The 18,010-nt window shown below is 45.5% G+C and overlaps 1 protein-coding gene across 2 annotated transcripts in view; it reads left to right on the forward strand.

Moving 5' to 3' along the window:
• LOC144932668 (cell adhesion molecule DSCAM-like) overlaps positions 1-18,010 on the forward strand; it is a 79,612-nt gene that overhangs the window by 12,812 nt on the left and 48,790 nt on the right. For both annotated transcript variants that reach the window (XM_078856978.1, XM_078856980.1), the window contains exons 3-6: positions 2,207-2,261; positions 5,767-6,309; positions 8,014-8,160; positions 17,242-17,388. In XM_078856978.1, the coding sequence (XP_078713104.1) occupies positions 2,207-2,261; positions 5,767-6,309; positions 8,014-8,160; positions 17,242-17,388 (892 nt within the window). The remainder of the gene's footprint in view (positions 1-2,206; positions 2,262-5,766; positions 6,310-8,013; positions 8,161-17,241; positions 17,389-18,010) is intronic.

An 18,010-nucleotide genomic window follows, 5' to 3' on the forward strand; every position in this document is an offset into this window, starting at 1 on the left:
GCATTGGAAAATGAAATGATACAATCTCAGACAAGGATAGAGTAAAATTTAAAAGCATTTGACAAATCCTACTTAGATTATTATGATGTTTGTATGCATTACTGGAACATACACCTTAAAAAAAATACTTTAATTAGAGTACATTTAGATTGTCATCCCTGTCAAAGCACTGCTGCTTAGAGGGTCCCTCCTGCCTTGATAACGTTATGCTACAGAGTACAGTACCTGTAATTATTATTTTGAATACTGCACAGTACTGTTATTCATAAAATCTGCATACATTAACACCAAAGATGAATGTACTCTATATAGGGCGCATTAATCCCAGTTGGTAGTCATCTCCACTACCCATCATCGTTCTTCCAGGCTGAATAAAATTATATACCACTTCGTGGAAAGTTCAACGTGGAAACACTGGTGCCCGCCAAAGAAATGTGGAATTGTCACTGCAGTAACCAGCGTTGTCATCTACAACGTAGATGCAATTAAACGTCAGGGCAATTTAGCATCGTGCCTTTAGCAAGCCCTCTCATGCAGGGTTGGGGTGAAGTGTTATCCAAATCGTAGGCCTATTAAAAAAATGTCTGGCTCCTATCCCTTTTGTCTGAGGAGGCTACTGTCCCCGCAAATACAGAGTAAGAAAAGCAGGAACAACTATCCCTGCAGATGTATGTATGTTGAACTTCTTTTGCACCGTATGTAGTCAATCGTGCTCATCGGAGATGTGGTAATAAATGCAGTTTTAGGTACTACTGTCCCTAACCTTTAACCCTAACTATAAACCATAACAACTAGACCCTTAACCGTGAGCCTTTAGCCCATACCTAAACCATAATTCTAACTCCAAGCCCTTTATCCCATTTCTAAACCATCACCCTAAGTTCCCCTTAACCTGGAATCCTAATGCTTACCCCACAACCTTAATACCTAAACCCTAACGCTCATCCTTACCGCCATAAAACCCTAACCCTAGCACCAGAAATAGAGAACGACATCCCTTCATGTTTCATCAGCTGAAGCTACAGAAGCAGAAATTGGAAAGGACCGCTAACGGCTAAGCACAACCCAAGGAGAAGGTCTGTGATTGTACGAAAGTCTGGTCTATGATTAGATACACATCTGCGGGGACGGTAGTTACCAGAGGCTCAGTTTCCTTTCCTGCATTAGCGGTGATGAGTAGTCACGTCCATCTCTATATCCAGTACAAATGTGGTCATAATAATGCAGTGTTCAATATAATCATAAAAATGCAGTGTACCAAAGCTACACAAGTCTGTAAGCACAGGCGCTTTCTCACATTTATGGGTTTACCATGTGTCGTTTAGCACCGCAATTGTTTGGAAGATGCTTGTACCACTTGCTGAACAAATCAAAATAACTTTCTTGTGCTCTGCGACACTGACTCATTCCTCCCGTCTTGTTTGTGCATCCAGATCTTCAGTGTGCTATCGCATGAATCCCCCTGTGGTCATACACTTTGAAAGACTTTGTGCTCTAAATTATAATTATATACTGAAACTTTTAAAATTCAAGACTTAAGTCTTTGCACTGGGGATTTCCATTCATTTACTTGTATATCCTGAGTAAACTTGGAAAAAGGAAGTTAACTTCATTGGCCACGTCTACACAAGCTTGGGCCTGTTGGACAATTAGGCTAACTCAAGCCTACCTGGAGCCACTACTTATGAATCCTTCATTCAGCTACTACTTGTGTTCATAGCTGGCAAACATTCTGCTCAGAGATGGTGATTGTTGCTCACTCCATGCATTTTTTCACTTCAAATTCCTCCACTTCAAAGTCTTCCTGATCATTCAATCCCTCCTCTCTCACCTCCATTCCCTTTACAAACCTAGTTTTACCCTGATCAACTCTATCTTTCTCGCCTCGCTATATGCTGTGAAGAATGGACATTGCCCAAAACGTTGCATATTATCGATATTTTATTTATGTTAAGGCAGTGTCATTGACGTATGTGTTGAGATAGTTTTCGTTTGTTAATTAAACGTGTGCTCCACTGCCAATGAAGCATCACCAAATAGATTGTTTTGTTTTTATTTGAATCACTGCGTCACTCTTTCATCATCATCATCCTCATAACTCATGTGCACTCTTCCACAATTCCTTCCGTAATTTCTCTTTGTTCTCCCTCCCCTGTCTCCCCCCCACCCCGGCCCCTCTGGCCCTTGTTGGCCCATGCAATGACAGGTGACGGCCATGCTTCCCCTCGTGTGCACTCTGCTCCTCGCGCCGGCCGTCATTGGTGAGAGAGCAGCCCACACCGCGACACGGGATGTACACACACGTGTGTGTAAACAAAGACAAAGGTCCCCCCTGTTGCCTTCAACAGGCTGTTGGGACAAGTGCTGTTAGCGAGCACGGCACACGAGGGGGTGGGTGGCCAGCACCACGCCCGGCCGCCTTTGTCCCCCCAGTGCTGAAGTATATACACTGCACCGGGTACTCATTTGAGGCTGAGTCAACCTAGGGGAGGCCCATGACCAGTTCAGATAATCATCACTGGTGTTGGCCGTGAGCGGGAATCCAACTTGGGTCACCAGGTTCGTGTCGCAACGTGCTATCCGTTACTGCATCGCTTACCAGCATATACAAGGTTCACGTTTTTCAAATAATCCAAAGAGATAACAAATATTTTTAATATGATTTTCATATTTAAAGTTGCAATCCTCTAACGGTACAGTTTTCCATGATTACCAACTATCGGGTGCATGTAGTGTGCCGTGACTTAGCGCACCTTTGGGCGTCACGAATTAAAGTTTAGAAAAACTGATCTGCAGTCTGCTACACTTAATCACCATCAGCAATGCAGACGTCAGCAGACTTAGCGACTGCAAATTGTAATGATATGGGTGAAAAATAATCCTATTTCAGGCATAAATAAGCAAACTCCTCCTTGACTTTTTCAGCTTCAGGCAGAGTCCTTCCTGCTGCATTCATTGATGACTGCAATGCAAAGGGAACTGGCAATAATGCAGCAGTGCCAAGCGCTGGTCAGACATATTCTCCTCAAAGCTTCTAAGACTTCATCGTCACTACCACGAAACTTGTGGAAGAGTTTATTTGGCACCTCTCGTTATAAACTGTAGTTGCCCGAACATATAAACTGCCACACATGGACATATGCATGTAAGCACGTGTATTCTAGATTTGAAGTTTTCGTGACTGCAAGGATCCATACTCTTTGGTTTTTTCGGTAAAGTCACTCTTAACACACTTAAGCGGTTTGTGCTTTCGCTACGTTGTCCCCACCTGAAGAAGGACGCTTGTGTTGCGCCCGAAACGTCGTGATTTAATTTATTTTAATTTTTAATCTACGTGACTTTACCGAAAAAACCAAAGAGTATAAGCACGTGTACACAAAGGAACACGTTTATAGAAACAGTGACATACACACATTGACATGAGTGCACACAATAACGAGTAGACAAATATGCCCACGCACATGGATACAATTGATAGTATATTGGCAGAAATGTCTTAAATAGCAAAACCACAGGAATCTCAGCATGATTTGCATGTCCAGATGGCATCACCATTCCTTGCACACATCCTGCACACAGCCTTGTGATGACCACCAGCTTAAAATTGCTGAGATTGTGTTTTTATTGAATTTAAGCAGCAGAAGTACAATGAGACAACCCTAGACTGGTTATACTCTTATTATGGCTCATATGTACGAGGCAGCCACCAAATTAAAGCCCCTCTTCGAGAGGCAAGTCAACATGTGCACACAGTTAAAATAATAATAACAGTAATACTTTACAGTCCTTTGTCAACCCAGCAAACTTACACATGCACAAACAGATCTAGATAACAAATAGACGTTTGCATACATGCAAGTTCAGAAAAAAACATTTAGATATTTGACATTTGTTTATGACCAAGTATGGGGTCCCCATTGACACGAGGATTCTTATTTACTTATTTACAAAGGAGATCTTCGATTAAATAAATATAGCGCAAAAGAGCAAGCAGACATGCGATAAAGGAACACATGCAGAAATGTAAAAACACATTTGTGTTGCCATGACGCTAACTGGGTGTTCGATTACGAGCGAAGGAAATGTAACTCGGCCTTTTTCATAAAAAAAAAATATTCTCAAAAAATGTAGCAACTTACCCATTTTCTAAAACTGAATTGTTTCTTTTTAGCAGCCACTACTTGCATTGTGTGCTGTGATGTGTTATTTATGGTTATATCTGATTGGATGGGATCCGTAACATGGAGCTGTTCACTTCACATTTTAACGTAAAATGTATTCACTTTACAATATATATTTTTATTGAACCCATTTTAACAATCACAGCAGAGGATGCGCGTTCATGTGGGAAGGATTAGTCACTTTAGAATATTTTACTTATTTATTCACGAAAGCCACACTGAGTTGTATGACTCTTTTTCAGGAGGGCCTAGTATTGACTTTTTATTTTAAGATGTTTTTTTAGCCAATTAATACCGAGTGTTTATACACGTGGGAGAAAACCGGAGGTCCAGGAGAAAACCCACGCGCATGAGGAGGCAACACTCCATCCCCATACAGATGGAAACAGATGGCGATTAGGCCACTTGGTGTACTGCCTTCTCCTGGTGAGCCAGGGTATAGCTCATCGACGCCCACGGGAAGAGAGTTTCACATCGTTTGTGTGCGATCCACCAACCCTTGCTGCCGCCATAGTGCTGGATTACAGGCGACGTGCATAACCACTGCCACCCGGCTTGTGTCCTTAATGAGTGTATTCAGCAAAATATTAACACATAAATGAGTATCCTGTTTGCAACTGCATACATTTTATTTGAAGGTCATATTCATATTCTTTGGTTTTTCGGTAAAGTCACGTAGGTAAGACGGAAGCTTCTGTTACCTCCGAAACGTCGTGATTTAATTGAGTTGTTTTTTTTTTCATTACATTTTTTACCTACGTGATTTTACCGAAAAAAACAAAGAGTATGAATCCTTGCAGTCACGAAAGCTTCAAATCTAGGTGATATTCATGTCTATACAGACTATCTATTTTCCAAAGAGTTTTTCAATTCACAACACTTATTAATACAAAACAAAGTTAAGTGTGACCCCAGTCATGAAATACACTTCTGTGATTGTGATGATGGTATGTTAATACCTGCAAATATCACCAGTCCTGTTATGCTATATTGGATATTATACCTACAAGCAGTTGCTCCACATGCTTTTTTGGGCTTTTACTCTCCAATTTGGACAGTATGTGACTAAAATGTAAGTTACGAGTAATTTCCATAAATGCAATGTTACTGTGAATGACTGCACAAAAGCCTGGGACTACAGTACTGTACAAAAAGCTGGATCTTACAAACACGATAAAGTTTCCCAATGAAAATCTTTCAAAAACTTTATTTATTTCAAAAATATATATCATATTTATCCCAGAAAAAGTGAAAACTACATACTATATATTAGCGGTACACTTTACTGAGCTCCTCCTCATGGGCCGCAAGGGTTACGTGACTGCTCCTTTCCCACATACGCGCAATACAAGCTCAAGTTGTTCTGCAAAATTGCTCTGCGTATGATTTCTCATTTCATTAAAATGTCATGCATAATTCACATTTATATTTAATGTGAAAATTTCCCAGTTTACAACTTTTTTAGGGTGCTGCCCGCAGGTATGTATCCACCAGCACTGACGCGATCACACGTGTGCATGTGCGACCCCATGACGCATTCCCTGCCCGTCTCTATTCCCTCACCTCCCACTCCCATCGGCGCCAGCGTCCGACACGAGCGTCCGGTCAACGTTGTTCTTCGAGGATGAACTCGCGTCTCCATCGGCGTCCTCCCCGTGGTCCCTACCGGGTCGCGCCGCCTCCCTGGTGTTCTCGTCGGCGACCGGTGCGTCCGTGACATGCCCTGCCAACGGAGCCCCGCTCGCCGAGCGCCGCTGGTTCACGTACCGCTCGTCCGGCGGTGGTGGCGGGGGGGGCGGCGGCGGTGATGAGGATGGGGACGATGGCGATGATGACGGAGATAGCGATGGGGACGATGTTGACGGAGATAAAGACACTGGTGGTGCCGGCGGTGGCGTCGGTGCAGGAGGCGGTGGGGATGGAACGATGGGAGTCAGCAGTGTCGATAGGAAGGCGGTGGCACTGGATGACGTGCCGGGCCTGCGCAGGGTCCACCCCAACGGCACGCTGATGATGAGTTCATTTGCGGCGGCGGCGTACACGGCACGTGCGCACCGCTCCACCTGCTACTGCACGGCGCAGAACCCGGCGGGGCGCGTGCGCAGCAGAGACCTCGCCATCACCGCCGGTAAACTCCGTGCCGCAGAGCAGGCCGGGAGATGTGAGAGTGGAGTGTGGGTGATAGCGTGATAGTACAGCAGAGTGGGTATGCAAGTAGTGTCCAGGGTGTGAGTAGATGAGAGTGTGGTTGATGTGTGAAACCTTGGATTTGTCATTCTCACTTCTCAATTCAATGCAACATCTCCTGCATCTGCCTTCATATCCCAACTGGACTGTTGCATGTCTTTTCTCTACAGCCTCCACAAGGCCCTCATCTAAAAACTCTGGGTGATCCAAAATTCTATTGCCAGACTTCTAACCGTCACTGTAAATAGAATCACGTGACCCCAATACTTCATGGCCAACACTGGCTCCAAATCCAATCCAGGATAGATTTTGAGGTCCTGCCTCCCTCTCTCCTCTCATCTCACTAATTCTCCTCTGCTGCCTGACTAGTCTGGAATTTCCTTCCCCAAGCCATCTGTGCTGTTGACTTCCTGCCTCTGTTATAGTCCAAATTCAAGACCTTCATTTGTCCTATATATCTGTGACTGACAGCATCTGTAAAAAAAAAATATGCCCACTAAGTCTGTGCAACATCATCACATGTATTCACTATATACATCCACAGTTGTATTGCATTATATATACTTGAGCGGGGGATGTGAGTAGAATAGATTTGGGGCTAGCAGTTAAGTTGGGGCTTGCAAGGGGTGAATGTAGAGGAGGTATAAGCACAGCAGAGTGGATGTAGGGAGGGCTGTTTAATTCAGTGTTCTCCATTCCCTTTTGCCCTCGTAATCACTTGAAGCCAAGTGGATACGCTATATCTGAATGCAGTAATCGCGGCTCATGTTAATATAGGGATCATGTTGATCGAATTCTAATGTGGATCGAACTCGACCTAAATCTACCTAAATCCCGCTGCTCGCCCATCTAGGTGAGGTTGTGACCCCTCGCTCAGCTGCTCGCTCTGCCTTCCTGTGGCTGGTCGTCTCCGCGCCCTTGACTACCAACCCTGGGCACTGCTTCTCCTCCATTGTTATTGTCCTCGCAGTCACTGTTGAGTTCTCAATTCTCCATCTCCAATACTTGTAGTCCCCTCTCTGTGTCCCTCTTCCTGTCTCCTCTGAGCTCACTCTCTCATGTCCGCGTGTTCTCATGGTTACTCTCGTCAAGGTGTCCTACGTCTTCTAATGCCCTTGTGTACCTATGTTTCAATGTTTCCCATGCCCTCTTTGTCTCCGCGACTTGTTGGTGTCACTTTCTCCCATGACTCCAATGTTCCCGTGACTCCTGTTTTCTGTTTCTGCTCTTTCATCAGTCTCCCTTGGACTGCTGTGTTCCCCGTGTCTCTTGACACCCCACGTCCACGTCTCCCATGTCCCCTGCGGGCCCATGACTCCCTGCGTCTCCTGCGTCTCCTGTTTTCCCCTTGTGCTCAATACCTTCTATGTCCCCACGTCCCACTGACTCTCACATTCCCCACGTCTCAATGAAACCTGTGTCCTCACAAATATCGATCGCTCACGTCCTCATATCTCCCTTGCCAATTCATTTCTCCCTGTGTCTCCCATGTCTCCTGTGCGTCGTCCCGTTCCCCATGACCCCTTTGGCCCATGACTCCCACGTCTCCGTGAATCTCGAGTCCCCGTGACCCACGTGTCCCCGTGACCCACGTGTCCCCGTGTCCCCGTGACCCACGTGTCCCCGTGTCCCCGTGTCGTCTCAGTGCTGCGGGAGCCGTACACGGTTCGTCTCGAGGACCAGAAGGCGATGCGTGGATCGACGGCCGTGTTCCGCTGTGTGGTGCCGTCCTACGTGACGTCGTACGTGACGGTGACAGCGTGGGAGCGCGATACCGTCCCCATAGCGCCCGGTACGGGGACCCACGCGCGCTCACTCATACGCTCAACACGTACAAGTAGAGAGATGCCAACTTGCATACGGACACTGCGCCCTACAGCGCGTGGCGCTATGGCAGTATAATCTGCAAGAGCAATTGCTCTTGGTGAGCACCGATAGTGTGGGGTTGAGCCTGGATAGTGCCTGATGTGCTACCACCATGCACAGCAGCTCGTTATAGGCCGTGGTCAATGTGGTGAGCAGCAGAGGGAAGTGCATACAAATCAATTCTTGTGCTGTACTTCTATGCTCCCACGTCTATGCTGCCTGCCTGCCTTCAGCAACCCTCACTGACGAGTCTGGTCATGTGTGGGAGGCTCCTCATCCAGCAGTGGATTAGCAATAGTGCTGTACATTTACATGCATTTAAGATGGTGTCTAAAGCAACCTGCTCTGAGATGCTCACATGACACACACGTGCCAACAAGACTAAGCCGATTCACTTCTTACACACTGTACATAATATCCTGACACACATACTGTACAATCATATTAACATTTAACAAACACGCAAACATAACCAAATGCCAACCAACAGCATAAACATTTCATTTTGTATGTATTCTGTATGTGGCTGCTGTACACACACACACACACGTACTTGTATGTCTATGCATAGAGAATACATACAGCCCTTTGTTATTCCACACGCATTGTGATCGCCATGTACATGGGTGTACATGCACAACAAACACATGTACGTGTGTATATGTACACGCATACATACACGTATACAACAATACAATAACACACATATCTACACACGTACATAAGCACTTGACACGAGCGTTCTGTTTGGTATGTATATGGATATGCCGTACGCATGCACGCACACGCAGGGTTAACCCATTATCATTCCCTCCGCGTGCACGATTGTGTCAAATCCGCGGGGAGTGAGCTTTAAAGGGCCGCTCTATTGAACGCTGCTTTCACTATGCTTGGACCTGTAGATGACGTACACACACACACGCACATACGCACATGCACGCTTGTACGTATGTATGTCGAACTTCTTTCGCACCGTATGTAGCCAACCATGCTAACGCATGCTAGAGTATACGCACATGCACCTAAACACGTATGTATACACATGCAAAGACAAAGACACACTTACACGTGTGTTCGTACATACATGTACAAATGTGGACACTTACGAAAATACACACATGCTCATGTACGTTCACAAATACATACAAAGACACATGTGTGTACATTTACATACACACAACACATGTGCAAGCATACAGAGACAAAGAGTCCCTTTAAAGCCTCTGACATACAGTTAGCGAGCATCTATGAGGGCCGGCCTATGGCACATGATGGGGTGGTGGACCAATATCACGCCCAACCGCCTTTGTCACCCTAGTGCTGATGTTTACGCATTACACCAGGTACTCATTTGACGCTGTGTCAATCTAGGGAAGGCCCAAGACTGCTTTTGCATCTACACACACACCAAGACAAACACATGCACACATATTCACGCTTACACGCACCTAAAGACACACACAAATGCACACCCACATGTACACCCGTGCACTCCCATACTCACACAGACAAAGGTTCCTTTAAAACCTTAACAGGCTTTCGGTGCAAGTGCTTTCAACGAGCATTTATTAAGGCTGGCACGGCACACTAGAGGGTGGGTGGCCGGCACCATGCACACTTAGACATTGCTGTCCAATAACAGGTATGAGGCTGGGATGGTGGAGCTGCATCAGTTGGACTTCCCATCTCTTCATCTCGAGTTCACTGTTTGCGCAGGCCGTGGTGGTGTTGTCCTTACCGCTGACTCGGCTAGAATCATCAAACTCGCTACAAGCGAGAAACTGGCCTCTTGTACCATGTTTGGGGACTGAGATTCGGACCCACGTCTCAGAGGTGCTGAGTCTGTGGCTGCAGCCATGTGAAACCCCCGTGAGACAGAGACACCCTCGTCCCTATGGCTTAAATCTCTTCTACTGTGTTGGCTCCATGGCTCTGACACGGTCATTCTGAAACCCGTAAGCCACTTCTCGTAGAATGGTAATTTTATTGATGCATCTTTATCTTTCACTGCCGTTGGGCTGTCAATATGAATGTGTCCTACTGGACATCTGTGAAAAAAAGCTTCGTAGTTTGTCAGATTCCTCCAGTCTAAATAAAGATTCAGATCTTTATTCATATGCCTGGTGTTACGTATGGTTGTTTGGCCATTATTGTGGTTGTTATGCAGTAAGTTTGGTCATGTTTGTCAGTTTGGAAATCATGCCTACAGTAAGGATATGATATGGTTCGTGCTGTTCGCTTGGTTATTATGCTGCCTGTGATTGGGCTGTCATTGGGGTTATTACATCGTCAGTAAGGGTGTTTCGCTCTTAGTTCGGTTGTTCTGCTACTGTGGTTATTACACTGTCAGCATGGTTGTTGTGTTGTGATTTAGGTTCATTGTCGTTGTGATGTCACTCTTGCTCAGCTTTGTTGCGGCAATGTCAGGGTGGCTGTTCTGCTCTGAGTGTGATTGTTGTGCTGCCATTCTGGGTTTTGTTCTATCAGTGTTATATGGTCATTTTGGTTGTTGTGTGGTTAGTGTGGTTGTGGTGTTGTCGGTGTGCTTATTGTGTGGTCAGTGTGGTTGTGGTGTTTTCGGTGTGGATGTTGTGCAGTCAGTCTGGTTGTTTTCCTATCATTTTTGGTTGTTGTGAGGTCAGTATAATTGTTGTGTGCCCAGTGCTGTTGTGCAATCAATGTGGTTTTTTGGGCTGTCCTTTAGGTTATTGTGCTGTCAGTGCCGGTGTGCCATCATTGCCGTGGTGCTCTAAATACAGTTGCTCTGCTGTTTTTGTGCTCGTTGTGCGAAAACACATTGTGGTTTTGCGGAGCGGCATTGCCTGTGTTTCCGTGGTGATGGATGCTGTTAATTCGCTGTGGATGTATTTTTATAAAGGAACAAGTCCGTACGTGTCAATGGGGACTTAGCATGCGCACAGACACACATCACTCATTTAGCTTTATTGACCGTCAGGGAAAACATGCCGTTAGCGAGCACCGATTAAGCACAGCATGGCAACACAATAGCGTTGTGTGGCCAACACGATGCTCAGCCCGCCTTTGTCTCCCTGGCGCTGGTGTTGGGGCACCGCACCAGATACTCTTCTAAAAGTTGAGTCGACCTACGGGAGGTCTAGGACAGTTTCTGACACCGCTCGCCACGTTTATAACATCGCACAAACCACTGCTCCACCATGCCCCATTGTACACAGACACACAGATCAAGGGGTAGGTCGCCTTCACACGAGGGGTCGAATGATTAACCTCCCCCCAGATTAATAATAAAAATGAGTGATTTTGTATTTAGTAGCGTCACCGATGCCAACTGCATCTCAGAACGCTACAGAATCCTCAACACACGGAGGCACATGTATATTTAGATGTTTTCAACCCATTCATTAGTTTTTTTAAATACGTGCGGGAGGATTATGGCATCTGGACGCCTACAGGAAGGGAGTTGAGCAACGTTTGTGTGATCCACCAACCCTCGTTTCTACAGTGTTGGATTACAGGCGGCATGCATAGCCACCACCGCCCAATTGGTGACGATTCGATTAAAACACATCTTATTTTTAACTCCTTTATATTACGTTCACTTGCTTGCTTGCTTGCGCGCTTACGACCGTGCAAATCTTTCCGTCGTTTTTTAACCCACTTCCCGTGATCCAATCGAGCTGACATTTTGCACACAGACTCGTTGTGCGTGACAATTTATTTTCGTGAAAATTTTTTTCCAAAATGTTCCACTTTTTAGGAAAAAAAACATTATATTTAATTACCAATTGCTTAATGGTGGCAGGCAATCATCTGACCCATAGGTGGCAGCTATCTCAAGCCAGAGGACGAGAGGACTCTAGCCGCCACACATATAAAGGATTTATAGTGAAAAACTTTGTTTTTACGGGTTAATTTTTTAAAAATCCTTTATATTAAGTTCACTTGCTTGCTTGCTTGCGCGCTTACGACCGTGCAAATCTTTCAGTCGTTTTTTAACCCACTTCCCGTGATCCAATCGAGCTGACATTTTGCACACAGACTCGTTGTGCGTGACAATTTATTTTCGTGAAATGTTTTTTCCAAAATTTTCCACTTTTTAGGAATTTTTTTTTTTCATATTTAATTTAAAATACCAATGTGATAAAAATGAAACTCTTACTCAAGAAAAACAGAAATGAATAATAAAATAAAACCGATGCCACGCATATAAAGGATTTATAGTGAAAAACGTTTTTATGGGTTAATTTTTTTAACACTGCGGTGAATATCGTGGCTGAAGGGATCACGTGGGCCTTTTAGATCCAACAAATGTGAATTTTAAGCAGTTGCTTTGTGGATACCAGATTCAATGCATGTATCGTGGGCTTAAGAATCAATATGAATCTATAGATCGATCCATCGATCAGCTATTGAATTCACCTCAGTTTACCCAGAGATAATGTTTGATAAAGGCTCCGTTGTTAGTGCTCACCCCGTGTGTTTTCTGAATGTGTAATAAATGACCTTTAATGTATGTATGCACACATTTATGGAATGGAGATTGCATGTACATCATACATAATACAGAATGTTCTCATGTGGATTAGGGTATGTGGTGTGTGTGTGTGTGCGTGCACGTGTACTCTGTGGGGAGCGGCAGTGTCGTGGTTAGCGCACTGCACTCTAAACTCGGCGATCCGAGTTTGATTCTCACTCACGACCAATAACTGGTGAATATTTGAACCAGTCCGAAGCCTCCCCTAGGTCGACTCAGCCTTGAATGAGTACCTGATGCGGTATTTAGGTATCTGCACTGGAAAGGCAAAGGCGGCCAGGCGTGTGCCGTGCCGGCCTTCATAGGTGCTCGCTAACAGCACTTGCCCCGACAGTCTGTTACAGGCTACACGGGGGATTTTTATCTGTGTGTTCATGTACGTACACACACATGTGCATTTGTGTCATTTTGGCAACATGTTAAGGGGCGTCGTGGTGGCTAGATGTTTACGCCCTTGCCTGATATACAGGAGATTGTGGGTTCGATCCCGACCCTGACGCCTGAGTTTGCATGTTCTCCCATTGGTCGTGTGGAATTTTCTTCGGGTCCTCCGGTTTTCCCCTTTACATTTTAGAAACATGCTTTTACAGTATTCAGCTGCTATACATTTTCACGTGATAAGCCACTTCGGTGAACTATCAGTTGTGGCCAGGTCGCTTCTGAAAAAGTTAGTTTAGCTTTGTCTACATGGCCTGGACCTTACCTAAGTCGACTCAGTCTGAAATGCGATCACGTTGTCGGCAGCAGTGGGGAGACAAAGGTGGCTGGGCAGGCGTGGTTCTGGCTACCCATTCACACGTGTCCTCACTGTTGTATCAGCTGCAATATGTGCTTGCTAACAGCACTAGTCCGATACACTATTCGGCATAAAGGGGGGAACCTATGTTTTTGTTATATTTCTCTATTAGTGTGTGCGTGCGTAGACATGCTCATTTGAATGCGTGTCTATGTGTTCATGGGTATGTTCGTATCCAAATTATGTGTGCATATGTGTGTGTGTGTGCATGGATCGTAATATGGTTATCGTGATTGTTATGCTGTGCATGTGTGTAGACATCTACGTTTTATATGCATACTGTTTGTGGGGAGCAGTTCAATACCGGACCATGGCTAACATCAGTGGTTGAACAATATCTGAACCGATCCTGGGCTTCCCCTACATCAACTCAGCCTTCAGTGAGAAGCGGTGTGGCCTTGTAGATGTCACTCCAGTGCTGGGGAGATAAAGGCGGTCGAGTGGAGTACTGCCCACATCACATTCTGACAGTGCCGTCCTGGCCTTTATTAAGTGCTCGCTAAATAGCACTTGCCACAACAGTCCTTAGAGGCTATACGGGGAATCTTTTGTCGCGATCGTTGTCTTTGTACCGTATATGCATACACTGCCTGGATGTGCAATCATGTGTGAGTTCATGTGTTTTATATGACTACGTGTATATATGTATAACCGTTAAACACATAATATGCATGTATGTGCACTTGCAGGTACATACAGAATTTTGTGTGTGTGCAAATATTAGAATTTAAATGCCTGCGTGTATGCATGCATATTGTACATCCACGTGTTTTTTTGGAGACATTTTAACGCGTAAAATTTGTACGTGCATTTGCTCGTGCACAGCGAGTGATGCTCGTGCATATGTACAGGATATTTATATGCATGTGCGCACATGCGTGCACGAATCCACGTGCAAGCATTCGAATATAATGACCCCGGCCTTGTATGTGTGTGGGTGCGCATATGCACACGTGTGTCCGTCCACAAGCAAATGCTTATGCACATGCATGCGCGTGCGTGCGCATCTCCCCATGTGTGCATGTGCTTGCATACATATTGCACATGTGTGTCCGTACACGTGCCTGCACGCACAACGCTGTTTCGCTGTGCCCTTCCCTCTTTCACTCCTCTTCCTCTCGCCAGTTGCTGACCCAGATTTTGCGGAGCGTTATGATGAACCGCGCATGACGGCTGTCGATGCTGAACCCATTACAGCCCTATTCCCGGTCGTGCCCCCCCCCCCTCCTGCCGCCACCGCCGCCGTTCACGTCGGGACGGGGAGGATGATGGGGAGACTGTGGGAGATAGGGTGGGGGGGGGTAGGCGGTGGTGGTAGTGATGGTGGAGGGAGTGGGGGGCTTAATTAATAGGGCACGATGGCATTTGCCATTCCGGGCCATAGGGTACGGGGTGGGGGGGGAGCGGGATAAGCCCTGTGTCCATCCGCAACCCCCGTTCCTCTCTCCCTGCTTAGGGGCTGCTGCTGCTGCCTTTGTGCCATTCTGTTCTGTGAGACGTTCAGGCTGTGCCATGTGCTTGTCCTAGTAAATAAAAAAAGATCACAGGAAGAATGTGCGTAGTTTGCACTGACTGAAAAAATAAGAATGTGCGTAGTTTGCACTGACTGAAAAAAAATACTTTGCCATCGTAAATAAATACAGCCTTTGAACTTATGTATATATTTTTGTATTATTGTTCTTCCCCCCCCCCCCATTTTATGTGTGCTCGCACATCGGTGTCATGTCCCAAGATTAAGATTTTTATGAGAATTCTTGCAGAGCAGTGAATCACCCCAGATGCTTAGAGAACAGCCTGCAGAAGGAGATGTCACAGAACTGCTTGTGAGATACCTTCAAATAACCTCTTATTCACACTAGGGGGCAGCACTTTCCCACCTGCCCTGCGACAGAGAGCATTACTGTATTAGATGAACGAAAATAAAACTGAGATTTTTTAATCTCGAAGCTGGAACTTAGCAGCTTTAAGTGCAAATACACGTTTAAAATGATGGCATTTTAAGCAGGTCTTCGTGACTGGACTGAAACCATTAACTCACTGAACTTAATACAATCCTGATTTTGTTTAATCATGGGCAAGTGACCAGATTAGAAATCAGGATCTAATAATTAGTACCAGCTCAGCGCTCTGACCTCTGATCCACTCTGTTGCCTCTTGAATAGTTATTTCAAGCTGAATACAAAACACACATTGGCCTGTTTATACGCCAAAAATAATATTCAGATGCATTGGACCAATGTTTTGCAGCAGCGTTTGTTGAAACAGGCAAACCCTGGCCTAATTTCAATATCTGAGTCTCGTAATTACGCATAATTCATCGGCAAAGCTTTTATGCTCCCTGGCTTCACCAACCTCCCCTAACCAACATGGTGAAGTATGCTCAGATAAACCTCCTAGGTGGGCCTTCATCCAGCAGTGGATTGACAAAAGAGCCGTACTCCTGCTATTAAATAGTAACAACAGGCCATTATTGTATTTTATATTTACCCAGGAAAGACTCACTGAGTCTCAAGACTCTTTTTACGGAGGGTCCTGCTTGGGATATTTTTTTGTCCAGTTCTTTTGTGTTTTTTTTTCGGTAATGGCCAAAACCACTCAAAATAGAAGGAACGTTGCTATCAAACAAAGTGCCATTGTTGGGAAACCTCAGCCTGTATGTGATTTACCATTGCAAAGCGGTGTGTCTGTCAATGAGGAAAGCAGTAAAACACTGTAAACTTTCTCCCTGTCCACTGCTGCCAATGCACTGCTTGAACATCGATTTTGTTGCTAATTTTCAAATTGGGCCACTGTGTGAGTTACTGCTCACTCACCTGCATGGATGAGGACGGCGCCCGATGCTTGTGTGACTCCTCGAAAGGATGATGATCTCGAGAGACACCAAACAAACCGACTGAAATGATCGAGTGCTCTATGGATGTTGGAGCATGATGCAGACTCTTAAAGCATGTCAGGTGGAGGCCGGCGATATTATTGCTACTATTCTGCTTGTTTGCCCAGGGAAGCCTCACTGTGTCTCATGACTCGAGGGTCCTGCCAAGTTTTCGCACTTGGGGGCAATGATTGCTACTTAGATTAATTCCAATTAAGTAATTTACAGGGAACTTTTCAAATTTTGCATATTTGGACCATGACACCGGCACACAATGGCCTACTTTTACAAGTGACATCACGGAATCTTTAACGTCCACTGCGAAGCAGACGGCACATTATTATGGTTGTTACACCCCCAGTATTAACAAGGGCGGCTACTGGATTCGAACCATGCACCTCTGCAACAAGCGGTGGATGTGCTACTGCTAGGCCGTGGCACTGCCCTGTGGCAGTGCCACTTCTGCGATTCTGTCTTTGGTATTCCACGTGTGCCGTTTTGGCCTCAAGAGGTGCATTTGGCTCACCATGGAACAAAGACGGCCACTGCATCGCGCGCTTTCAGATGCGCTTCTGCGGCCGTCTTGAACGCTTGTCCGATATTAGGAAGTCACTGGAACTATGCACTTTAAAATGTATATTGTAAACTAATTTCTTTAGAACTGCTTTTTGTCTTTAGTTTGTTGTCCTTATCCCACGCCTCCGATTAGTGTGGTTGGCTATGTACGGTGCGAAAGAAGTTCAACATTCAACATAATTATACACATACATATATAAACGGCGTGGGGGGGGGATCTTTGTTATTGTGCTCGTACGTGTGCGTGCAGACGGACGGTTCCTGATCACGCGCGCTGGCGTGCTCCACATCAGCGATGTGCAGAAGGAGGACGAGGCGCACACGTACCGCTGCGCCACGCGGCACCGCTACACCGGGGAGTCGCACACAAGCAACTCGGCGCGACTCGCCGTCATGGGTACACGTGCACCTGGCACACGCATGCGTACGTGTACGTACGCAGGCGAGCACTTCGCCTGCACCCACGCGTGTACGTGCCACGTGCGGTTTAAATGAGATGGCGGCTGGTACGGGGCCTACACGTGTGTCTAGCAAAAAAACAATTATCGAAGGAGTTACCGTTGGTTTAACAAAGACTCGTGCGGGTTAAAATTGGTGCGAGGAATACTGAAATGTGGAATGCAAGGTCGCACACTGGCCAATATTGGATGGATTTACCAAGCAGTAGAATGAGACCGGGCTGTACTGTACATTATCAATATAGTTCAATGGTACGGACTGGCATAGTTTAAGGAAGAGAGCGAGTTCATGAAGCGAGTGTGTGAGTGAGAGAATCAGAATCAGAATCTTTATTTATTCTGGAAAAATCCGATGAACTATGAAGTTATTTTTTACAGATGTCCAGTAAGAGCGGGTCAGAATGTTACAACAACAAAACGTACAAATAATGATAGGAGTGCAAAGTATAGTAAAGGTAAGAAAATCATAAAAATTAAAAATTAACTCTAACTAAAATTTTTTAGTTTACCAGGTAAAGCCCACTGAGCTATTAGTTATTATTCAGAAGCGACCTGGCCACA

The sequence above is a fragment of the Lampetra fluviatilis genome, chromosome 5 (genome assembly GCF_964198595.1).
Source record: "Lampetra fluviatilis chromosome 5, kcLamFluv1.1, whole genome shotgun sequence".
Taxonomy (NCBI): domain Eukaryota; kingdom Metazoa; phylum Chordata; class Hyperoartia; order Petromyzontiformes; family Petromyzontidae; genus Lampetra; species Lampetra fluviatilis.